The 25969-nt window shown below is 42.7% G+C and overlaps 1 protein-coding gene across 2 annotated transcripts in view; it reads left to right on the forward strand.

The window, feature by feature from the left end:
- The window catches only part of LOC141048128 (transmembrane 9 superfamily member 2-like), an 80481-nt gene that overhangs the window by 44378 nt on the left and 10134 nt on the right, over positions 1 to 25969 (forward strand). For both annotated transcript variants that reach the window (XM_073543562.1, XM_073543563.1), the window contains 6 exons: positions 449 to 568; positions 1117 to 1174; positions 7516 to 7675; positions 16401 to 16552; positions 18647 to 18758; positions 20386 to 20557. In XM_073543562.1, coding sequence (XP_073399663.1) covers positions 449 to 568; positions 1117 to 1174; positions 7516 to 7675; positions 16401 to 16552; positions 18647 to 18758; positions 20386 to 20557 — 774 coding nt within the window. The remainder of the gene's footprint in view (positions 1 to 448; positions 569 to 1116; positions 1175 to 7515; positions 7676 to 16400; positions 16553 to 18646; positions 18759 to 20385; positions 20558 to 25969) is intronic.

The following is a 25969-nucleotide window of genomic DNA, read 5'->3' on the forward strand; positions in this document are numbered from 1 at the left end:
AAACAAGCTCTCATATGGCTATGTGAATGGGAAAGTAAAAAAAAAAAGTTATGGCTCTAGGAAGAAAAGGGAGGAAAAAAACAAAAGCTAGAAAAAAAAAATGGAAACTTGCAAGGTCATGAAAAAGGGTTTTTAAAGTGCAAAATGAAAAAAAATGTCACTACTATATCTTTTATGGGCGCTGCAAACCTTTTGTAAAAAATTGGGATTTTATCTGCTCCGCTTCCTGCAGTCAGTTACACTTACATATTTGGCAACCGTTTCATGTTTCACCACCCGACTCTAGAGTAAATTTAAAGGGGCTCCTAAAGGGGAGTGTTCGACTACAGCTATACTTATTGGCTGACGTCAGTTTAGTTCCGAAGTGATAATTCACAGTATAACGATGTACGTGCCGACTTCATGATCACTTCACTGTAATAACCTTGGTAATTTGTTTTCCCTCAAGTCCTGGCCTGTCTTGGATTTCTGTCTCCTGCTAACAGAGGAGCATTGATGACCTGTGCTGTTGTGTTGTGGGTCTTGTTGGGAACCCCTGCTGGGTATGTGTCTGCCCGGATGTATAAGAGTAAGTGACGTTTGATATTACTACATACTGTGTATATTTCCATTTGAAGTATGCTGTGCCGATCTGTGTTTAGTTCATAAAGTACAATATGTTTTACGTTGAGCGGTTCAAACGTTATTTTCAGTTGTTTATCCCCAGTTCATGGGATAGGAAAAACCTTACTAATCACTTTGGGAGTCCGAGCATTCAGACCCAGTGATCTGGAGGATAGGGCTCGGCATGTCGGCTTGGCAGGGCTGTACTTGCGCAACGTCAACTCCATTTATTCTCTACGGGATTGTCATTAATGGTGCTGTGCTTGGCCATTACTGGCAGTCACATAGGTGATCAATGGTGCTGAGGTCGAGCAGACAATGTCTGTCTGGTTTCCATCCAAACTCATAAGTTTCATTCAGAGTAACTCCACTCTGTATCCCGTGACTGTACTTTCAATATAAGAGCTTGTCACATCGCTTACTGTTAAAGCCTATCTAGGCAGTTTACATGTGTATGTGATTACCAGTGATTTGATATTCAGCCAGTCAATTATTGTTAATTACATCTTTCAGCATTTGGTGGCGAGAAGTGGAAATCCAATGTGCTGCTGACAGCCCTGTTGTGTCCGGGGTAGGTTGTTTCTATGATTTTCATAGGATTAAGCATGAAGCAGTGAGTGAATGCAAAACTTTATCTCTGTAAAACCAATTGAAGTTTTAAGAGGAATTTCTAATCAGAAAACCACTTATTGGGTAAATCCAGTTTGAATGATAATTGCATTTTAACCTCTTGGGTTATGTTCACACATTGCGATTTTGCGGCGTTTTTTCTTCAAGCAAAATAGTCTCTTTGGAGTAGAGAAGTTGTTTTAAAAACAGGTTTTGCTGCGTTTTTGCTGCTTTTTTCGCTCCGTTTTTCAGGTAATTTGTCTCTTGAGCATGCTATGATACAGTTTAGTGTCTGCTGATCCTGAGTTTTCTGTACTAAAAATGCATTAAAACCTAATACCTGTGTGTTTGCACTTATTAAATCAAAAACGCTGAAAGAAGTGACCTGTTGCAGTTTTGAAAAACGCAGCAGTTTTCCTATTGTCAGGAAAAAAAAGCAATGTGTGTGCAGGATATTTCTGAAATCTCATAGCATTTGCTGGTACTGTAAAATGCTGCTTTTAGTTTTCATTAAAAGCAAAGCGAGAAAACACAACGTGTGACCATAGTCTTGATGCTGTTTGACATACTGTATATACTCGTGTATAAGCCGAGTTTTTCAGCACATTTTTTTTGTGTTCTGAAAACGTCACCCTCGGCTTATACACTAGTCAGTGTCCCAGGAGGGGGAGGGAGAGGCGGCGGAGCAGCGGGTCACAGAGGCAGGAACCGGCGGCTGTGGCTAAAGCCTGTGCCGCTGCTAAAGAGAAATGAATACTCATTTTTCTGTAATAGCGCACAGTGATAGCTGCTGGCTTCCAACACGCATCCTACTTACCTTGCCTGCGCGCCCTTGCTGCATCTCGTTTCGGCACCAGCAGGTCTTCCGCTGAGCGATCACGTGGCCCTGCTCATTAAGGAATTGAAAATTCACACCCCTCCACTCCCATAGGCATGGAGTGAATATTCATTACCTGAGCGGGGTCATGTGATCACTCAGCGGGAGAGCTGCTGGCGCCGGAACAAGATGCAGCGAGGGCGCACAGGCAAGGTAATTAGGAAGAGGTTGTTGTTGTTGTGGTGTGTGTGTTTTTTTTTTTTTTTTTTTTTTGTATATAGAAACCATGCATACAAAGACAGGGGATAAGGAGCCATGCAGACAAGGATAGGGATGAGGGGCTTAAACTTGAGTCAGTAAGTTTACCCAGTTTTTCGGGTCAAAATTAGGTGCCTAGGCTTATACTCGGGTAGACTTATACTCGAGTATATACGGTATATATCCGTCCGGAGCATATAGTCAATCAGTTTCTGCCAAAAGCGGGGCCCGATTTGTGGTCATTCCCGCACTGACAGGAAAGTTTAGTACACATCACTATTCAAGTAGTGCTGTGTATTACTAATGTTCATAACTAGTAAAGGCAGCACTCGCCGTTCCTGGTGCAATCCTTTATTCAATAGCGTACAATCATGGTGGTGGGAAACATGCGTGTAAACAAATACGGACTCCTGCTGTTTCGCGCTGCATGCGCTTCTACGAGTCCAAAGGTGAGGCAGAAATGACGGGGGTCTTGTCTATAACTATATTCAACCCACCTGATTGCATTAGTGCAATGCCCAAGGGCACATCCCCTTACATGTCTGGATAGAAAAACAGGAAGGTGAATTAAAACAGACATTTACAAGAAACAATGCTCACGGAAACGCACAAAAAGTGGTCAGATGGTCTTGCCAATATAGAAGAAACAACACAGCGCAAAACGGCCAGAGTCCGCATTTGTTCATACGCATGTCTCCCACTGAATGTACACTGTTGAATAAAGGATTGCACCAGGAACGGTGAGTGCTGCCTTTACTATTTATGGGCATTCATAAACCATAACTACCATTAGTAAATGGCAGAAAACGAGGCAAAAAGCATTATAATAAAATTTATTCAAAATTTATTATTTACTCAATACATAAAATAAACAAGGGAATATGCACAAAATGCCATGATAATACACAGACCAAAAATCATATCAGAAAATATGACAGGAAAACACCATAAATCTCATGTAATCATAAACTTATTGTTTGATAGCAAAAATTATAATAAAATGCTTGATGTAATAGACAGATTATGTGCAAAATTCACAATGAAAAAAGTGCTGCATGCAAGGAGGTGCCAATAGTTGTCTGCTGCATATAAAATGCTAGCTGCCCTATTGAAAAAAGCACAGCCTTTTATTAAATGCACAAAAATTCACTGTTGAGAAAATGGTGTATAGTGCCACTCAGAATGAGCATTCAATTATTTCATATAAATTCCAGTCACCTATACCTCAGAAAAATAAAGTGCTTAATGCAATAAAATTGATTTTGTATGCAAAATATGCAGGAAAAGTGCATAATAAAAGGTGCCAATAGTTGCCTGCTGCAAATAAATGCTAGCCGCCGTATTGAAAAAGCACAGTCCTATATTCAGTGCACCTACCCTGTCACAACTGAGAGATAAAAAAAAAAAAGGTGATTCAGTTTCATTAGGAATGTTCATTCACTTTCTGTATGAAAAACTGCTAGCCACTTAAATCTCATTATGTTGCTGCATATAAAACGCTAGTCATCTATGGACATAATGATCTCCTGAACTTACATATGTTACAGGTACTGGTCTAGTCTATCGCAGCCACCCTGACAGCGCCGTTTTGCCTCACAGGCATCTTCAATTAGGGGCAATCTGATTTCATATTGATGGCTCTCAAAGCATGATGCGAAAAAAGTATGTTTTCATTAAAGCGAACCAGTCAGCAGGATTTTGATTTTGCAAACTAAACTACAGGCATTGTCATGTTGACTTTGTTACACTGATTAAAATGATACCTGGGGTGAATAAATCCATCATGTGGCTCTTGTGTCATCAGTGTTAGAAGTTTTCAGTTAATGAGATGCCCGTGCTTCGTGGCGGGACTGTAGGCAGCGTCTTCTCTTACTGCTCTAAGCCAGAGAAACCAAGGAGAGACCTGCCCACAGGCCGCCCCGATGCACAAACAATGTTTCTTTCAAGACCGTGTTTGGAGGTGGCCTGTGAGCAGGTCTTTCCTTGGTTTCTCTAGCCTAGACAAGCATCTCATTAACTGAAAACTAAGACCCCTTTTCATTAGCAATGCATCAGTGATCCCGACCACGATACGACCCGGTCAGGATCGTTGGTGCGTCGCTAGTGAGCTGCCAAACAGGCAGATCTCACTAGCGATGCAGCAGCGGTCGGCGGTCGCTCTTACCTTTCAGACGCGGCGAGGGTGTCCGTCTTCCGCCTGCGTCCATGGCTCGCTCCGTCGGCGCCAGCAGGAAGCCGACAACGAGAAATGGACCTGGCTGATCTCGCGCGATCAGTGATAGCCAGCGGGGGAGCCGGTCAGAGGTGAGTATCACATGTAGCGATATCACTAGCGATATCGCTGCTGCCCTTAACACTGATTACACAAGGACAGCGAGATGGATTTCTTCACTCTAGTTAGCATTTCAATCAGTGTAACAGCGGCAATCCGACAATGCCTGTAGTTTACATTGCAAAATCCTGCAGACTGATTTGCTTTAAGTGCTTTTCATGTGGCAAAGTAGTAAATTTTAAAAACATGATATACGGTAAATTGGATATCACTGTAATTTTATTGACCCATGCTATAAAGCAGTGTCATTATACACTCACTGGCCACTTTATTAGGTACACCTGTCCAACTGTGTGTTAAGACTTAATTTCTAATCAGCCAATCACATGGCGGCAACTCAGTGCATTTAGGCATGTAGACATGGTCAAGACAATCTCCTGCAGTTCAAACCGAGCATCAGTATGGGGAAGAAAGGTGATTTGAGTGCCTTTGAATGTGGCATGATTGTTGGTGCCAGAAGGGCTGGTCTGAGTATTTCAGAAACTGCTGATCTACTGGGATTTTCACGCACAACCATCTCTAGGGTTTACAGAGAATGGTCCGAAAAAGAAAAAAAATCCAGTGAGCGGCAGTTCTGTGGCCGGAAATGCCTTGTTGATGCCAGAGGTCAGAGGAGAATGGGCATACTGGTTCGAGCTGATAGAAAGGCAACAGTGACTCAAATTGCCACCCGTTACAACCAAGGTAGGCAGAAGAGCATCTCTGAACGCACAGTGCGTCGAACTTTGAGGCAGATGGGCTACAGCAGCAGAAGACCACACTGGGTACCACTCCTCTCAGCTAAGAACAGGCATCTGATGGCTACTTTCAGCAGGATAATGCGCCATGTCATAAAGCTCGAATCATCTCAGATTGGTTTCTTGAACATGACAATGAGTTCACTGTACTCAAATGGCCTCCTCAGTAACCAGATCTCAATCCAATAGAGCATCTTTGGGATGTGGTGGAACGGGAGATTCGCATCAGGGATGTGCAGCCGACAAATCTGCGCCAACTGTGTGATGCCATCATGTCAATATGGTCCAAAATCTCTGAGGAATGCTTCCAGCACCTTGTTGAATCTCTGCCACGAAGAATTGAGGCAGTTCTGAAGGCAAAAGGGGGTCCAACCCGTTACTAGCATGGTGTACCTAATAAAGTGGCCAGTGAGTGTATATCCTGTACAGTGCACTCTGTAAGGAAATAAAATACAAAAAACCCCCACAGAATTCTTGGATTTTGCTCATCCAGCCTCTCAAAAAGAATGAAATAGAAGTACTTTATACACAAAAAATGGCACCAGAGAAACTTTAGCTTCTCCCCCAGAAAACTAGCCTTCATACAGCTGTCTACTGAGAAGTAAAAATGTGAGGCTCCAGTTGATGCTATACTTTCCACCTCTGGAAAAGTGTAAGGCTGTGTGCACACGCTGCGGATTTTGCTGCGGTTCCGGCCGCTGCGGACCCGCAGCAGTTTTTGCTGCGGTGTACAGTACCATGATTCCCTATGGGAATCAAAAACCGCAGTGCAGACGGTGCGGAATTTTCCGCGCGGATTATCTGCGGTTTTCAATCCGCAGAAAGAATTGACATGTCAATTCTTTCTGCGGATTCTCCTGCGGTTTGCCATCTCCTCTATTGAGGAGATGAAAAACCGCAAGGCAAAACCGCAGAGCAATCCGCAGGTAAAACCGCAGGTCTTTTGACCTGCGATTTCACCTGCGGATTTAACAAAATCCGCGCTGATGAATCCGCACCTAATCCGCAGCGTGTGCACACAGCCTAATAAAGTAGTTGAAAAGCCGTATGTACCATAAAATGGTACTACTGAAAGCTAGTTCTCGTGACCCAAAAAATCAGCGTTCATACAGCTCCATTGACACACTTATTGCTCGCAGAACGTTGCAACACATTTTTTTTTTTTTCTTAAACTGTAATTATTGTAGTAAAAAATTAAACTATAAATTTTCAATCACCATAATCCCACTGAGCCTCGGAATAAAGTTGACTCCCACTTTGTGTGGCAGATTAACAGCGGAAAATGTAAAACTTCAGCAAACAACGGAACTTATGTTTTTTTCTTTTATGAATTCTTTGTAAAAAAAAAAAAAAAAAAAAATGGTTATATGTACCCCACAATCCTGCCACTGACTAATACAATGCCTCCTGAAAAGAAACAACCCGCCATACAACTAGGTATATGAAAAGATAAAAATACTATGGCTCCTGGAATGTAACGTTAAAGAAAAAAAAATTTGTCTTAGAAGCCCAAAATGGACAAGTCATTAAGGGGTTAACGTAAAACATTTTGATGTTTTTGTTTTTTTTTTTTGTTTGTTTTTTTTTCTCCCTTCTGTCCGGTCACCTATGCATTAAAACAAAAAAAAAAAAAAACTTGTAATTTTCTCACTGGCCACTGGGCCTAGTATTAGACTTTTGTTTCCTGTTGAACACGCATGGACATTAGCAGCAGTAGACTCATTAAGACCCCATTTGTTTGTATAAAATCTCTGATCTGTGCAGAAGTTGTTGCTCCTTCTCTTCTTTGTGAATAGTGGAACTAAACCTACTTTATATATAGATGTGTTAAATATCACACTAAGCGTGTCAGTAATGATAACGAGACTGCTGTAAAGTATTCTGTACACAGGAGGAAGCAAGATTTTAGTCTAAGGCTTAGTGGTCAGTGATTATTCACAAGATTTCCAATTTTTGTTTGTCAAATAGTAATATGGAGTTTTGAAAATTAAAGTCAAATTTTGTAAATCTTTCCATATACACCTGATTTTAAAATTGTCATTTTCTGATTACAGTACGTATTCCCTGTGATGTTGTGTATCTGCTCTAGTGATTTGCTATGAAGGCTTAGCTCTGGATGATTGCTGGGTGGGTAGACAATTTATCTTTTTGTTTTACAGAATTATTTTTGCTGATTTCTTTGTCATGAATGTCATTTTATGGGCAAAAGGCTCCTCGGCTGCAATTCCGTTTGGCACACTGGTGGCTGTCTTAGCCATGTGGATTGGCATCTCTGTGCCGCTAACATTCCTTGGAGCATATTTTGGATTTAAGGAGAGAGTAAGTATTCCACGTCACCATTTTTATATGCCAGGCATATAAGTTCTCTGATTAAAGCTTGCACAAGTTTGTGATGGATTCCCAAACCAATGTAACTAATGCTTTTTTGGACCTCAAAATCCAGAAACTGTTGACTGTATGCCGGTAAGGCCTGTGAATCTATTACCTCCCTGCACTCCTGGCTCCTCTTTTGAGCAGCCGGGCTGTTGCGAAGTATGTGCATCACATCGCAATCGTGACGTAAGGAGATTCACAGATCGTCCAGCGGTCAGTTTCTGACCTTGGTTGATGAATTGGAGTCCTGCAAACCTATCCTCCCGCCTCTTATCTAGTTATTCAGGCATCCTCAGAATGGGCAGTGTCCCCTGAAAGATTGCTCAGAATCTCCACTGGGATCGTGCCTCTGTGGCTATGTACAGCCACGTATCCATCACTGCACTTGGACTAACTTGCTGTGAATATGCATCAAATGTGTTGCCTTGTTGTTTTACTTCACATGAAATGTTATTGAAGCACTTTTTTTTTTCTTTGTTTTTATGTTTTTACTTAAATGGCAGTGTTATATCCTTGACCAAGTTTATTGGTAAAATGTATGAACTCTTCTGTGCTGCTGCACGATTACAGCACAACTATTCATTCCAAAAAATTATTATGCACGCATAGTGGACATGGGATTTCTAGGAATCCCATCCATTATGCTGTAACATCTGGCCACTGTGGTTTTGACGTTACATTAATATGAAAACTGCTAAACCCACAACAATTCCGGACCCTAAGGGGCTCATGGAAAAATATCATGCTTGCGTCTCCGAGAAGAACCTCACGTTGAGCGCTTCTCTCCTTTCGCTTGTGTGGTTGGTGTTTCAGCAGCTGAAACATCAATCAAAACATCTGACATGTCAAAAAAAACATCTGACATGTCAAAAAAAAAAACAAAAAAAAAAAAAACTTTGGCTCATCTTTCATCGTTTTTAAGAAATCTCAAGATGGAAGAGGCCAGGAGCAATTTGGTGAGCTGCATTTCTTGCTACATGTTCACAGATTTACCAGTGGAAAAGCCAAACTTCACATGCCACAAATGCAAGCTTGTGTCCCTGTTGGAGGAAAAGTTGCAAAATCTCGAAGAGAGGTTAGCTACGTTGAAGATCATTAAGGAAGGTGAAGAGTTCTTGGACAGAGCAGAATTATGTCTTCATGTTACAGAAAGAGAAGAAATTCGAAGTGCACCTGAAGAAACAGAGGAATGGAGACATGTGACCCAGAGAAGCAGGAGGATCAGGAGGCAGTCAGCACCCATACTGCTCAGGAACCAGTACCAGGCTCTCACGCAGGAAAACGATGAAGAAATACATCAGGATAAGACTTTGCCAACAAACAGCAACCTTGTACGCCCTCAGAGTCCTCCTGGATGGAGAAAGAAAAATGTTGTGAAGAAGAAACGGAGAGTGGTGGTCATGGGGGATTCCCTGCTGAGAGGAACAGAGGCCGCTATCTGCAGACCGGATATAACTACAAGAGAAATGTGCTGTCTTCCAGGTGCAAAAATTAAAGATGTGTCTGACAGGATATCAGGACTCTTCAGACCTACAAATGACTACCCATTCCTGCTACTACATGTGGGGACAAATGACACCGCAAGAAACGACCTGGAAATCATCTGCAGAGACTTTGAAGACTTAGGCAAGAAAGTGAAAGAACTGGGAGCGCAGGTGGTCTTCTCTTCCATCCTCCCAGTGGATGGCCATGGAACAAGGAGGTGGAATAAGATTCTGCAGGTGAACAACTGGCTACGTCGATGGTGCCGTCAGCAACGATTTGGATTTCTGGATCACGGAGTGAACTACTTATACGATGGACTACTTGCTAGAGATGGGGTGCACCTTACGAAGACTAGAAAGCATGTATTTGGAAGTCGCCTTGCTACACTTGTAAGGAGAGCTTTAAACTAGAACAACATGGGAAGGGAAGCAAAAGACCAGAAAAAGCCATACACCTGACAAATGCTATTGAGAACTCTGCTATTAGAAGTGGAAAGGAAGAACAAAGACGAAAGAATCTAATTAATAAAAATATTGGAGAAAGAGAAACCAATCACAAACTAAAATGTTTCTATACTAATGCACAAAGCATGGGCAACAAACAAGGAGAATTGGAACTACTAACACAGGAAAAGAAATATGATGTCATTGGAATCACTGAAACTTGGTGGGACAATACACATGATTGGAATACAAGACTAGAAGGATACAACTTATTTGCAAGAAACAGACTTGATAAACGAGGAGGGGGTGTCGCATTGTATGTTCGAAACGCGTATATCTGCACAGAGATTGAAGCTTCAGAGACTGGGAGTTCTGTGGAAACTGTTTGGGTAAGAATACAAGGACAGAACAATGGAAAGGACACCATTGTAGGCATTTACTACAGGCCGCCTGTGCAAGCCGAAGATATAGATGAACTCTTCATGCATCAGATGGCCAAGTTCTCCAAAAAATATGACATAGTTGTCATGGGAGATTTCAACTATCCAGACATTTGTTGGGAATCTCTCTCAGGCAAAACTAACAGGTCAAGGAAATTCTTATCCTCTCTTGCTGACAACTTTATCTTCCAAAAGGTAAGGGAGAAAACAAGGGGAACTGCTACCTTAGATCTAATCCTTATAAACAGGGAGGAAATGGTTGAGGAGGTAAAAGTGGCTGGGACCCTAAGAGGTAGCGACCATGCTATTTTAGAATTTTGGATAACTAGAGGCGGAAGACCTGTGAAGACTCAGACGTCAAGGTTAGATTTCAGAAAGGCAGATTTTAAGGGATTCAGAAAGAGAATTGGAGGGATCCAATGGCTGGATATCCTTAAAGACAAAAATGTCCAGGAAGGATGGGAAATCTTGAAAAATGAAATTCTCAAAGCACAGTTGTTAACAATTCCGAAAAGAGGGAAGAATAGGAAGCATTTAAGGAAACCAGGATGGATGAACACAGAACTTAAGCACATGCTAAAAAGGAAGAAAAAAATGTTTATAAAATGGAAAGAGGGAGGCATATCTAAAGAAGAATATAATGCTGTCTGCAGAACCTGCAGGGCACAAATCAGATTAGCTAAAGCTGAAAATGAACTGAGGCTTGCAAGAGATGTCAAAAGCAATAATAAAGGATTTTGGGGATATGTCAAAAGTAAAAGAAAAGTCAAAGATGCTATAGGATTTTTACAGGATGAAAATGATGAAATGGTAAGACAGGATGTTGAGAAGGCTGAACTTTTAAATTCCTATTTTGCATCTGTTTTCTCTCAGAAAGGAAATGTAACACCAACTGTTATTCACTGTCCTATTAAGGGAATAGAAGAATCCAGGATATCTATAAACAGAAAGATAGTGAGGAAACACTTAGCTAACCTAAATGAATTCAAGTCTCCAGGTCCAGATGAATTACACCCCAGAGTACTGAAGGAGATAGCAGAAGAAATTTTTGAACCCCTCTCCATAATCTTTGAAAATTCTTGGAGAACAGGAGAAGTGCCAGAAGACTGGAGAAGAGCAAATGTTGTTCCTATCTTCAAAAAGGGGAAGAAGGTGGACCCAGGCAACTATAGGCCGGTGAGTCTGACTTCTATACCAGGAAAGATCTTTGAACAAATTATTAAACAACATGTATGTCAATACCTGGATAAGAATGAAGTGATTAAACAGAGTCAGCATGGGTTTGTAACTAATAAGTCATGTCAGACTAACTTAATTTCCTTCTATGACGGTATCACTGATTGGGTGGATCAAGGAAATGCTGTAGATATAGTATATCTTGACTTCAGCAAAGCATTTGACAAAGTCTCTCATACAATCCTTATTGAAAAAATGACTAAGTATGGAATGGACAAGGCAACTGTTAGGTGGATTCATAACTGGCTTAGTGATCGGACCCAAAGAGTGGTCGTAAATGGCTGCACATCCAGTTGGAAGAATGTCTCAAGTGGGGTACCACAGGGCTCTGTCCTGGGCCCTGTATTGTTCAACATCTTTATCAACGATTTAGATGAAGGAATTGAGGGTAAACTGATTAAATTTGCTGATGACACAAAGCTAGGAGGGATAGCTAATACTAGAGAAGAGAGAGAGAGGATTCAAAAAGATTTAAATAAACTGGAGAAGTGGGCAGCAACTAACAGAATGGTTTTTAACAGGGAGAAATGCAAAGTACTACATCTGGGCAATAAAAATGAAAAAAGCATATATAGAATGGGAGGAATAGGGCTAAGTGACAGCACATGTGAAAAAGACTTGGGTATACTAATAGATCACAGACTGAATATGAGTCAACAGTGTGATGCAGCAGCAAAAAAGGCAAATGCAATTCTAGGATGTATTAACAGAAGCATACAGTCTAGATCACGTGAAGTCATTATTTCCCTCTACTTCTTTGGTCAGACCTCATCTGGAATATTGTGTCCAGTTTTGGGCACCACATTTTAAAAAAGACATCAACAAACTGGAGCAAGTTCAGAAAAGAGCGACCAGAATGGTGACCGGTCTGCAAACCCTGTCTTATGAGGAAAGGTTGCAGGATTTGGGAATGTTTAGTTTGCAAAAGAGAAGACTGAGAGGAGACTTAATAGCTGTCTACAAATATCTAAAGGGCTGTCACATTGTAGAAGGATCAACTTTATTCTCATTGCCAACAAACAGCAACCTTGTACGCCTTCAGAGTCCTCCTGGATGGAGAAAGAAAAATGTTGTGAAGAAGAAACGGAGAGTGGTGGTCATGGGGGATTCCCTGTTGAGAGGAACAGAGGCCACTATCTGCAGACCGGATATAACTTCAAGAGAAATGTGCTGTCTTCCAGGTGCAAAAATTAAAGATGTGTCTGACAGGATATCAGGACTCTTCAGACCTACAGATGACTACCCATTCCTGCTACTACATGTGGGGACAAATGACACCGCAAGACACGACCTGGAAACCATCTGCAGAGACTTTGAAGACTTAGGCAAGGAAGTGAAAGAACTGGGAGCGCAGGTGGTCTTCTCTTCCATCCTCCCAGTGGATGGCCATGGAACAAGGAGGTGGAATAAGATTCTGCAGGTGAACAACTGGCTACGTCGATGGTGATGTCAGCAACGATTTGGTTTTCTGGATCATGGAGTGAACTACTTATACGATGGACTACTTGCTAGAGATGGGGTGCACCTTACGAAGACTGGAAAGCATGTATTTGGAAGTCGCCTTGCTACACTTGTAAGGAGAGCTTTAAACTAGAACAACATGGGAAGGGAAGCAAAAGACCAGAAAAAGCCATACACCTGACAAATGCTATTGAGAACTCTGCTATTAGAAGTGGAAAGGAAGAACAAAGACGAAAGAATCTAATTAATAAAAATATTGGAGAAAGAGAAACCAATCACAAACTAAAATGTTTCTATACTAATGCACAAAGCATGGGCAACAAACAAGGAGAATTGGAACTACTAACACAGGAAAAGAAATATGATGTCATTGGAATCACTGAAACTTGGTGGGACAATACACATGATTGGAATACAAGACTAGAAGGATACAACTTATTTGCAAGAAACAGACTTGATAAACGAGGAGGGGGTGTTGCATTGTATGTTAGAAACGCGTATATCTGCACAGAGATTGAAGCTTCAGAGACTGGGAGTTCTGTGGAAACTGTTTGGGTAAGAATACAAGGACAGAACAATGGAAAGGACACCATTGTAGGCATTTACTACAGGCCGCCTGTGCAAGCTGAAGCTATGGATGAACTCTTTATGCATCAAATGGCCAAGTTCTCCAAAAAATATGACATAGTTGTCATGGGAGATTTCAACTATCCAGACATTTGTTGGGAATCTCTCTCAGCAAAACTAACAGGTCAAGGAAATTCTTATCCTCTCTTGCTGACAACTTTATCTTCCAAAAGGTAGGGGAGAAAACAAGGGGAACTTGCTACCTTGGATCTAATCCTTATAAACAGGGAGGAAATGGTTGAGGAGGTAAAAGTGGCTGGAACCCTAGGAGGTAGCGACCATGCTATTTTAGAATTTTGGATAACTAGAGGCGGAAGACCTGTGAAGACTCAGACGTCAAGGTTAGATTTCAGAAAGGCAGATTTTAAGGGATTCAGAAAGAGAATTGGAGGGATCCAATGGCTGGATATCCTTAAAGACAAAAATGTCCAGGAAGGATGGGAAATCTTGAAAAATGAAATTCTCAAAGCACAGTTGTTAACAATTCCGAAAAGAGGGAAGAATAGGAAGCATTTAAGGAAACCAGGATGGGTGAACACAGAACTTAAGCACATGCTAAAAAGGAAGAAAAAAATGTTTATAAAATGGAAAGAGGGAGGCATATCTAAAGAAGAATATAATGCTGTCTGCAGAACCTGCAGGGCACAAATCAGATTAGCTAAAGCTGAAAATGAATTGAGGCTTGCAAGAGATGTCAAAAGCAATAATAAAGGATTTTGGGGATATGTCAAAAGTAAAAGAAAAGTCAAAGATGCTATAGGATTTTTACAGGATGAAAATGATGAAATGGTAAGACAGGATGTTGAGAAGGCTGAACTTTTAAATTCCTATTTTGCATCTGTTTTTTCTCAGAAAGGAAATGTAACACCAACTGTTATTCACTGTCCTATTAAGGGAATAGAAGAATCCAGGATATCTATAAACAGAAAGATAGTGAGGAAACACTTAGCTAACCTAAATGAATTCAAGTCTCCAGGTCCAGATGAATTACACCCCAGAGTACTGAAGGAGATAGCAGAAGAAATTTTTGAACCCCTCTCCATAATCTTTGAAAATTCTTGGAGAACAGGAGAAGTGCCAGAAGACTGGACAAGAGCAAATGTTGCTCCTATCTTCAAAAAGGGGAAGAAGGTGGACCCAGGCAACTATAGGCCGGTGAGTCTGACTTCTATACCAGGAAAGATCTTTGAACAAATTATTAAACAACATGTATGTCAATACCTGGATAAGAATCAAGTGATTAAACAGAGTCAGCATGGGTTTGTAACTAATAAGTCATGTCAGACTAACTTAATTTCCTTCTATGACGGTATCACTGATTGGGTGGATCAAGGAAATGCTGTAGATATAGTATATCTTGACTTCAGCAAAGCATTTGACAAAGTCTCTCATACAATCCTTATTGAAAAAATGACTAAGTATGGAATGGACAAGGCAACTGTTAGGTGGATTCATAACTGGCTTAGTGATCGGACCCAAAGAGTGGTCGTAAATGGCTGCACATCCAGTTGGAAGCATGTCTCAAGTGGGGTACCACAGGGCTCTGTCTTGGGCCCTGTATTGTTCAACATCTTTATCAACGATTTAGATGAAGGAATTGAGGGTAAACTGATTAAATTTGCTGATGACACAAAGCTAGGAGGGATAGCTAATACTAGAGAAGAGAGAGAGAGGATTCAAAAAGATTTAAATAAACTGGAGAAGTGGGCAGCAACTAACAGAATGGTTTTTAACAGGGAGAAATGCAAAGTATTACATCTGGGCAATAAAAATGAAAAAAGCATATATAGAATGGGAGGAATAGGGTTAAGTGACAGCACATGTGAAAAAGACTTGGGTATACTAATAGATCACAGACTGAATATGAGTCAACAGTGTGATGCAGCAGCAAAAAAGGCAAATGCAATTCTAGGATGTATTAACAGAAGCATACAGTCTAGATCACGTGAAGTCATTATTTCCCTCTACTCCTCTTTGGTCAGACCTCATCTGGAATATTGTGTCCAGTTTTGGGCACCACATTTTAAAAAAGACATCAACAAACTGGAGCAAGTTCAGAAAAGAGCGACCAGAATGGTGACCCGTCTGCAAACCCTGTCTTATGAGGAAAGGTTGCAGGATTTGGGAATGTTTAGTTTGCAAAAGAGAAGACTGAGAGGAGACTTATTAGCTGTCTACAAATATCTAAAGGGCTGTCACATTGTAGAAGGATCAACTTTATTCTCATTTGCACAAGGAAAGACTAGAAGCAATGGGATGAAACTGAATGGGAGGAGACACAGATTAGATATTAGAAAAAACTTTTTGACAGAGTGATCAATGAGTGGAACAGGCTGCCACGAGAAGTGGTGAGTTCTCCTTCAATGGAAGTCTTCAAACAGAGGCTGGACAGACATCTGACTGGGATGATTTAGCGAATCCTGCTTTGAGCAGGGGGTTGGACCAGATGGCCCAGGAGGTCCCTTCCAACTCTACGATTCTATGATTCTATGACAGTCACCTTGCCTCAAGTAGAACCTTCTTTTGTAGGAATCGGATGTGGACACTAGATGTCATTGTTCTTTTGGCGATTTGCAGTTTTTATTCTTGTGACCCAAGTAAAATTTCCACTTCTGTTCATACATATGATTGTATGGCTGATGTTCAGTGTTTGTCAATTACTAAGAGAATATTGTAGCAAAATTGTTAAATGGCATATGCTACAAAAATATGAAAAGCACTTCTTAATGTCTAGAGACTGAGACTGGAAAAAGGAACACAAGGGTGAGGTTCAGGCTCGATAAAAAGTCTATTGATCCATATACTGCTTTGCATAGACTGAATGCTTCCGCCCCTTGGTTGAGCGATCTGTGGGGGTCTCTGGTTGAATGGTCAGCTGCTCCTTCAAAATTATGAATTAGAAGCTTGAATTTTGTCTGGTAATGAAATGGCAGCTTTCTAGTGTAGAGACCTGACTTTCATACTTTCATGTTTTCTTAGGCAGTCGAACATCCTGTTCGCACAAATCAGATTCCTCGTCAGATTCCCACGCAGTCTTTTTTTACCAAACCATTCCCGGGAATTATCATGGGAGGAATATTACCTTTCGGATGTATTTTTATTCAGCTATTTTTCATTCTTAACAGCATTTGGTAAGTGCTTGCAATCTTCACATGAATCAAAAGCACAATGGTTTTGCTATATATTGATATATAATTGGTATCTTCAGCATTGGACACCCTGGCAATTAATGGGGAAAGTCTGCATGTAACTCATGTATTGGAGTACTTTGAGTTAATCACATTTAGCTCTCCATCATCATTATTCACAGTGGGTGATTCTCTTATTCTGGATAAATATTATTTTTAAAAATGTAATTTGTATTTTTCTAATACAGCTGCAATCAAAATTATTCATCCTCATTGCAAATTAAGTTTATTGGTAAAATTTACAAACTTTCTGCTGTTCGTAAACCAGAACAAAGTAAATGGCTGAACAGTACTAATATTGCAAGTGGTTTCTCCAAATTCTGCCCAAAATCACACCTTTACTGACTACTGCATTCTCAGAATTATTCAACCCATTATTTATAGCATCATAAAGACTTACTATAGCACCTCTGGCTATTCTGACCTGCTGCATCCGTGATGCCTAGCCAGACACCAGCTTCTGGCAGTGTTCCTGAGGACTTGTAGTTCGTCTACAGTTCACTAATATTCTAAGGTTGTTAGGCGAGTGGTCCAAAAAGTTAAGCGATCACTGCCTTGTAGGTGGTAATAATTATTTATATAGCACCAACATATTCCGCAGTTCTTTGCAATTCAGAGGTTCATATACAATAGTGATAAGTAACATGGTTAAAGATAATACAATAATTAAAGGTAAAGGAAACAAAAAGATACAAAGGCATTGAATATTCCTAGAGGCATATAGTTGGCAACATCATTTGATGTTTTTCTTATGAGATTCTTTTAGTCACGTTACTGCTGCAGCCAAAGAACTCCCTGCCTACTGTGAAGCATGGTGATCGCTCAGTGATGCTTACAGTGAAGCACTGTGCTGGCTCGTTGGTGCCTACAGTGACTCACGGTGTTGGCTTTGTGACGCTCTGGAGCTGCTTGCTTCCTCTAACTGCAAACCTGCAGCATGTGGAGAACGAGATGGATTCAATCAAGTGTCAGGAAATCATAGGAGCTGTGAGGAAGTTGAAGCTTGTACTTCATGGGACCTTCTATCAGAAGAATCAAGCATACCTCAAAGTCCACCTATGCTTGATATCAGAAGTCGTCCTCAAATAGTCTGGAGTGGGGTCAGTCGCCTGACTTAAAATCTATGGAATTAGACTGTTAATGAACTGGAGGCGAACAGTGATTCCCCAGGAACACTGCCAGAACCTGGTGTTGTGATATGCATCACATTTGCAGCAGGCCATAACACCCAGGGAGTCTGTACGAAGTACCAAAGACGCTGGCATGAAGGGGCGAATAATTCTAAGACTGTAATAGTAAAATGGCATTTTGTGCTAAATTTGGCGAACCCACTGGTAATATTAGTTGTGTTCAGCTGCTTAAATGCTTTGTTTTTAACTGGTTTATTTGTTAATATTGCTGAGGGGGTAGTTTTGATCACAACTGTGTCCAGCCGTGGTCCCTGTCTATTGCTACAAGAGACTGCCGATTTACAGTGAGGGCTTATTCCACAGGCACTCTTTTATACACCCACCTATAGGGCTCCCTTCCTGTCTGACTGCAGAGTTGCTGGGCACATCCATGCATCGAGCGTGGCAGAACTGCACAGTACAGCCTCCTATATGTCATGGTCGCTCATGCATAGCTGATCATTAATATGGTGTTTGTAATACACCATAGCTGTGAAAATACCAGGCTCATTGTACCACGCAATCCCTGACTCATTGGGCACAGCAGGACGCCGGCACGTCTCAGTGGAGCGATCAGCCCAGCTCTCATGCAGTCTGCATGCATGCTACTGAATTATTGTTTTATGTAGCTAGTTAGTGCCATCTGGGTAAATCCAGTTATCCATATGAGGTGTAGTTGTATCCTGTAGGGCATCGCACGTACTTGTAGTAAGTTTTCCGTCTTGTGTTTCACACTACAATATTCGCTGCATTCTATCGGTCTGCCTTGTGCCGTCTGCTTCACGTCATGGTAGGCATATGAGCACCATGGGCTCTCCTGTGTTCGACGTTCTTATGTCTATTTCACGGTGTGTATTTTGTTTTGTAGGTCTCATCAAATGTACTATATGTTCGGTTTCCTGTTTCTGGTATTCATAATCCTTCTGATCACTTGTTCAGAGGCTACTATCTTGCTTTGTTACTTCCATCTATGTGCAGAGGTACTTTTTCTATACATGGCGTACATTAAACCATTAAACTGTGTTGTTTTTTTTAAATTAAATGGACCATTCAGCACCCAAAATGACCGTTCTCTGCATGCTACATCGAGTCCAGCCCCTGGGAACATTACTGCTCCATTACAGAATGGATGAATCCTTGCTTTTCTGTCTCATATTTTTTTTTTCTATAATCTAGGCTGTTCTATTTTTTGCCATAGAATAGTTGTCATTTTTTTTTTTTTTTTTTTTAACTCTTGGAAAGACTTTGAGCTCATACTTACAATTGATCAAAATAGAAAGACGTGACTGTACTAATGGGAGTTCGTAAAAGTTGTATTAAACACTATTGGGTCAGATGAGCTGCTACACTTTGATTCATTATTGCCTTCTTGTTTGTTTTTTGTCTTTTCTTTGTGTGTGAAATAACTTGGGCTACATTCAGTCATCCGTGAGTCACGTACATGTATTTCACTGATAGATGACATGCCCATTATAGTCTGTGGTGCTGTCCACAAGTCTTTGGGGTTTTTTTCGTATTGAGCAGTCTGCAAAAAAAAAAATCAGATGTCCGTGTTTTTTTTTTTTTTTTTTTTTTTTATCGCAGTCACTGATCAAAATTGCCCATACAGAGTCCGTAAAAATCACCAACTGCACACGGATGGCATATGAGCTGTCTGTTATTGACAGTAATGAACAGTAGAAGCTTTATAATTTTTTTTTCTTTGAGAAAATCACTAGCGAAACTCCGATGTTAGAAACCGACAAGTGAACCGAACACCGATGAAGCTCGGATCCAAAACACTGGTGAACAACGATCCACGTCCTTACATGCTAGAAAAATGATGGACTTCTGAACGAGGCTGACTCTTTAGTAACTCTCAGCAGAAAGATGTTTTTTTTTTCTTACATGCCAAATGGTGATGATCAACAAACTTGCTCGGATAATTTCAGCGTGCTCGAAAAATATGTTTGAGTCCCAGCAGCTGCATGTCTCTCAGCTGTTTTACAGCCTCAACACATGGAGACATTCAGCCGCGGGCACTCGAACATATTTTTCGAGCACACCTAAGACACTCTATTAGAACCCGAGCATGCTCAGATAAGACCTTATCCCAGCACATTCGCTCATCACTAGTGTCAAACACAAATTTAAACTGATTAGTAGGATAACCTGTTATGAATATGGCCACTGTGGTGTTTGCAGTATAGACGGTGCGGTCTCTGCATACTGAATTTTATCTCCTCTGATCCAGTAATGTTTTTTACAACTTCCAGTCAGCTTGACCTACTTTGATTCATTGCTTTGTTGCCAATCGGTCAGATGACTCTATATCTAACTGGGTGCGTTAGTTTCTAGGTCTACCTTTATGTTCACATTATACCGAGCACTACACGCATCTAGCAATGTTTCTGTAGGTTAGGAATACACAGAAATAAGTTTTTTAATTTTTTTTTTGTAAATATATTTCATTTATGTGATTCTTTTTGACACTTTTGTAATAGTAAAGAGCACATTTGTACCTTTTTTTTGCTTTGACAGAATAGGCTCATTTTATTTTTTTAACAAACCTGTGGAAATAAACACCAAATTGTCTGTAACTCCTTGTTTTTTTCCATTTCCTTGCAGGATTACCATTGGTGGTGGCGGTCCTTCCTAACGAGCGGATTCACCGCTGTTTACCTCTTTATCTACGCGGTTCATTATTTCTTCTCTAAGCTTCAAATCACAGGAACTGCCAGCACCATTTTGTACTTTGGGTACACGATGATCATGGTTTTAATTTTTTTCCTGTTTACAGGTAAGTAGCAATTATACAGAAAATTCCCAGAACTGTTTGTCTATTTCAGTGTTTAGTCTCATAAAATATGAGGGGGTGAACAAAGGACAGAGAAAATACCTCTGTTAGGTGCATGGGTTGGCGTTAACCTTTTCACCACCCTTGTAGGACAGCCACTATTTACCTTATGACTGTAATTATATATTTTTGGGAGGCTCATGGTAGCAGATACGGCTATTGCTTTGGAAGTTATCCTTATGGAGGTAGCTGATAATGGGAAAGGATGGAAAAATAAGATGCAGGTTGTAACTGAAATAATCTATGTACAGATGTAGCCATGGTATCATATTATGCATAGAAAGATGCAGCATATTCAGTGGCCTTGGCGTGTTTCACACATACGTTTTTTAAGTCAGTTGTAATCCGCGAAAATGGCGGATAACGGATCCGTGGCCGTTCTGACATGAACGTGTGGTACGAGAGAGAGATTTTTTTTCAGCCGCCAGAACGGGATTTAGGGTTAAATTTTCGGCTAAGGCAATTCTTCAGGGCATGCGCTGTGTACAAATGCGGATCCGGACAGCAAAAAAGTTTCATTGTCCGTCCAGTCATGTCAGTGGACGCCAAAATTTTGGCGGATCCGTAAAAAAACTGATCCAACAGATCATCCGTCAAGATCCGCCGATAATGCAGGTCAATGGGAGAAAAAATGGATCCGCCAAGAAAAATGGCGGATCCGTTTTTTTTTGCAAAATGGCGGATTTTGACTGATGGAGACTGACGGAAATGTGAAACAGGCCTTCTATGTGTCGTCTCGCAAGTCTAGTGATTGATACAGGAGGCAAGGATTAAATGAACACAGACGTCAGTGTTAAATTGGTGCTGCGATTTGAATATCTGCGCCCCACCTCTGGGATCAGCACTTCTGCTGAGATTGGCCATACTGTCAGGTGATGTGGCCCCACTCGAGTTAGAGAAGTGATGGAGTGATTGTACATGTGTGCATCTCTCCTCGATCTGTTTTGTAGGACTGATGAAGGCAGACCAGTGAAATATTCATTTACTTAAATGTTTCAAGATTCCTAGTTCTCTGACAGTAAAAGCCCGTGCTCCGTGTTAGTTTGTTTTGGCCCAGGCTTTATAAAAAGAGTAAAGATATCAATTTATGAAGTGGGATTGGAAAACATCCCTGCAGCAACTGCTGATAAGAGTTGATCACAAAGCTTCCTAGGACCCTGTTACAGCAGTTACTTGGGTAGTTTGTAGTAGTCAGACCTGAGTCCTGTAGACCTCCTACTACCTGCAGCTTCCGCAGTGCATCTTCTCATTAGGGTGCCAGAAGAGGCGTTTGGTATGCTGCAGGTAAATGGTGGTTCACAGGGCTCTTGTCCAGTGGCTACAAAATACTGAAGTGGCTGCTGAACCAGGGACCTGCAGATCTCTTTTCATCATCGCCTTATTGGGGGACACAGAATACCATGGGTGTATGCTGCTGCTGCTAGGAGGCTGACACTATGCAAAACAAGAAAATTAGCTCCTCCCCGGCAGTATACACCCACCGACAGGCACTAGGCACCTCAGTTTGTGCTTAGTGTCTGTAGGAGGCGGACCGGAATCTTCCCAGATCCGCAATTAACCTTTTCTTTCCTTAGGTGTTCTAGTGTGAACTTTTTAATTCTCTTGTCTTTTATTTTGCAGATTCAAGTCGGGAAACAGGGTGAAAGTTCACTCTGCTTTCCCATATCAGGCGGCTGAGCGAGCAGTGTGGTGATCCCACATCGCAACTCTCAGTGCGCTGGCAGGACTTTGTCCCATGTCACCTCCGGGTGCTATGGGATGCGGACAGGTGGCTGGTCCTTGCCAAAATCCCCCTCCTCACCCCTCTCTCGGGACAGGGCTGATAGGAAGACGGCGATCGCAAGATTCCCCTCGCCATCTAGAGGTTAATGCCGTCTTCTACAGAAAGCGGGTACAGAGGACAGCGGCCACTACCCTTGTGAGAGGCCCCTGTGGTCATCCTCTTCAGGGACTTCAGGTAGGTGCCTGAACGATCCTTCCAGCCCGCAGCATCCCCAAGAGGCACATTGGTGGGTAACTGGACATCACCAGGCTATTTGAATTTCCCGCCCCTCTCCCTGCCTGACGGGCGCCGCTCTCACCAGCCGCGCGCCTCTCCACTCATATTGCAGGGCTGAATACAGGGATTTTCTCTCCCTGTTTTCATAGCTGGCCATGGTTTTCCACAGCTCTCCTGCGCGCCAGTACCTCCATTACAGGGACTTTATCTTCTCCTTCCTGGGCGATTTAATCACGGGGCTGTGGTGCTGACTTTCACTTTCACTTTCAGTTCTGCTCCCGCTCTCAGGGCGCCTCCTCCCCTTCTGAGCTCGCTTTCCTCGCGCCTTTTTTAGCCCATCACAGGGCTCCTCATCCCCTTCCTTCATGTCAGCTCCAATTGCGGCTCAGCCGCTAAGCTCCGCCCACCGCTCACCTCATCAGGCATTTCCTGTTTCTTCGGTCCTGCCTTTCTGCGCTGCTTGGGGGACACTTCAGCGTTTCTGCTGCTCGCCGGAACTAGGTAGGCTTTGCTCTATGCAGAGATATTAGCCCTCCTCCGCAGTTCTTTCCCCAATTTCCGCGGACATTCAGCGCAGTTTTTCCTTATGCCCAACCCTGCAGGGGAGCTCTGTTTCAGGCCCACCGCTACTCATTACGCCTGTGCGCGCTGTAAAAGGAAGTGGGCTTCGGGTCAGCCATCTCCTTTCTGCCCGTCCTGCAGTCCTTCAGCTATGTCGGCCTCTCAGGAGCACACAGATCCCCGTGATGGGGGCACTTCTCCTCTCCAAGAATGGGCCGTAGCTATGTCTCAGTCGGTATCCGATCTGACCAAAGTTTCTCAGTCCCTGGTCCAGGTCCTAGAACGTTTGCCTCAGCTATCTTCAGCCACCGCTGCTCCGACCGCCTCTCAGGGTGAGTCGTCCGCTCCTGACCGCGACCTTCAGAGGGACAGGCCGAATAGGATGTCCAGGAAGCGTCTCCTATCGGGCTCGTCTTCCAGTTCGCTAGGCCCGTCTGCTTCACCCAGGTGTCCGTCTCCTTCAGTGGACGACCTTGGGTCAGACGACGATCCACAATCAGGATCTAGTTCAGAAGCAGATGACATGTATAAAACACGAAGTATGGTCGATAGTCTTCTTTCAGCTATTTTCCAAACCCTGGAGATTAAGCAGGACAAGCCCCTTCCTCAGGAATGTTCTGTCCCATTTAAACGTTCAAAACCTCCATCTAAAACTTTTCCAAACCACTACGAGTTTGATACTACTCTAGCCAAACATTGGGAGCACCCTGAGCAACGCTTTTCGGGCCGCAGGTATTTGGATGTTCTGTACCCATTTGAGGCTGATTTGCTTTCTAAATGGACCAAAGCCCCTGAAGTGGACCCTCCCGTTTCTCGCATAGCCTCTAAGACAGTTCTGTCCCTTCCAGACGGTGCATCGCTTAAGGATCCGACGGACAGGCAGTTAGAATCTTTGGCGAAGTCTATCTTTGAGGCCTCCGGTGCCTCCCTCTGCCCTATTTTCGCCTCCTCCTGGATAGCTAAAGTCATTTCGGCTTGGGCAAAAATTCTTCGCAGGGGCATCTTAGCGGCAGCTCCCCAGGACGAGCTGGCAGATCTAGCAGATCAAATTAATCACACGGGTAAATACCTTTTAGCCGCCTCCTTAGATGCGGCCGGTTGTGTAGCTAGGGCTAACAGCAATATAGTAGCTGTACGCCGAGTTCTTTGGTTAAAGTCATGGAATTTAGGATTTGGGAATGTTTAGTTTGCAAAAGAGAAGACTGAGAGGAGACTTAATTGCTGTCTACAACTATCTAAAGGGCTGTCACATTGTAGAAGGATCAACTTTATTCTCATTTGCACAAGGAAAGACTAGAGGCAATGGGATGAAACTGAATGGGAGGAGACACAGATTAGATATTAGAAAAAACTTTTTGACAGTTAGAGTGATCAATGAGTGGAACAGGCTGCCACGAGAAGTGGTGAGTTCTCCTTCAATGGAAGTCTTCAAACAGAGGCTGGACAGACATCTGACTGGGATGATTTAGCGAATCCTGCTTTGAGCAGGGGGTTGGACCAGATGGCCCAGGAGGTCCCTTCCAACTCTACGATTCTATGATTCTATGATTCTATGAATGCGGATACCACCTCAAAAAAGTCGCTCACCAATCTGCCCTTCCATGGTTCTAGGCTCTTTGGGGCCAAGCTGGATCAAATAATTTCCGATGCCACTGGGGGTAAAAATACTTCTCTCCCCCAGTCTCGACCAAGACGCATTTTAAATAGAAAGGGTTTTCGGCCCTTTAGGCCTTTTCGTCCGTTCTCGTCCACAGAGAGATCTGTCCAGCAAGAGCGTCCTTCTGCTTCTAGGGAGCGAGAGCAGAAGAAACCTTCTTACAAGCCCGCTCCCCGCTGGAGATCTAGAGCACAATACTCCAGGTCCTCAGGCGCCCGTTCCGGTAGGTTTGCCTCCAAGTGACGGGGCACCCCCACCTGGAAGTTTTTCCAGGGTGGGAGGCAGACTTTCCTTTTTCTTGGACGCTTGGCTGTCGGTTGTCGACGACGCTTGAGTCAGGGAAATCATCGCATCCGGTTACAAGATCGAATTTTCTTCCCCGCCAGACAGGCGTTTTTTCCTGTCTCGTCCTCCAAGACAACGGTCCCACATTCCAGGATTCTTTCAGGCCGTCTCCTCCCTTCTTTCCGCCGGAGTAATTGTTCCCGTTCCCTCAGACGAACGGTTTTCAGGGTTCTACTCAAATCTCTTCGTAGTCCCGAAGAAAGACGGTTCCCTGCGGCCAATCCTGGACCTCAAATTGCTCAATCGCCACATGAAGATTCTTCACTTCAAAATGGAGTCTCTTCGATCGGTGATAGCCTCAATGGAACCCGGAGAATTCCTCTGCTCTGTGGACATACGGGATGCCTAGCTTCACATCCCTGTTTGCTTGCAACATCAGAAATATCTCAGGTTTGCGATTCAGGGCGATCATTACCAGTTCACGGCTCTCCCTTTCGACCTAGCCTCCGCTCCCCGTGTTTTCACGAAAGTGATGGCGACGGTCATGGCCATCCTTCGAGCCAGAGGGATTCTCATCATTCCTTATCTGGACGATCTCTTAATCAAGGGCTCGTCCCGTCAAGACTGTCTCCTAAGTCTTCAGATAACCCTGGATACTCTCGACCGTCTCGGATGGTTAGTCAACAAAGAAAAGTCCGTCCTCAGCCCCACTCAGCGTCTGACCTTTTTAGGCATGGAGTTCGACACGAACCTGGCCCGGGTGTTTCTTCCGAGGGAAAAATTTGCGGCTCTGTTCAAAGGGATTCGAGCCCTCAAACGGCCAACGCCCATTCCCCTTCGATTCTGCATGAAA

The sequence above is a fragment of the Dendrobates tinctorius genome, unplaced genomic scaffold (assembly GCF_039654945.1).
Source record: "Dendrobates tinctorius isolate UK_male_01 unplaced genomic scaffold, ASM3965494v1 ptg000133l, whole genome shotgun sequence".
Taxonomy (NCBI): domain Eukaryota; kingdom Metazoa; phylum Chordata; class Amphibia; order Anura; family Dendrobatidae; genus Dendrobates; species Dendrobates tinctorius.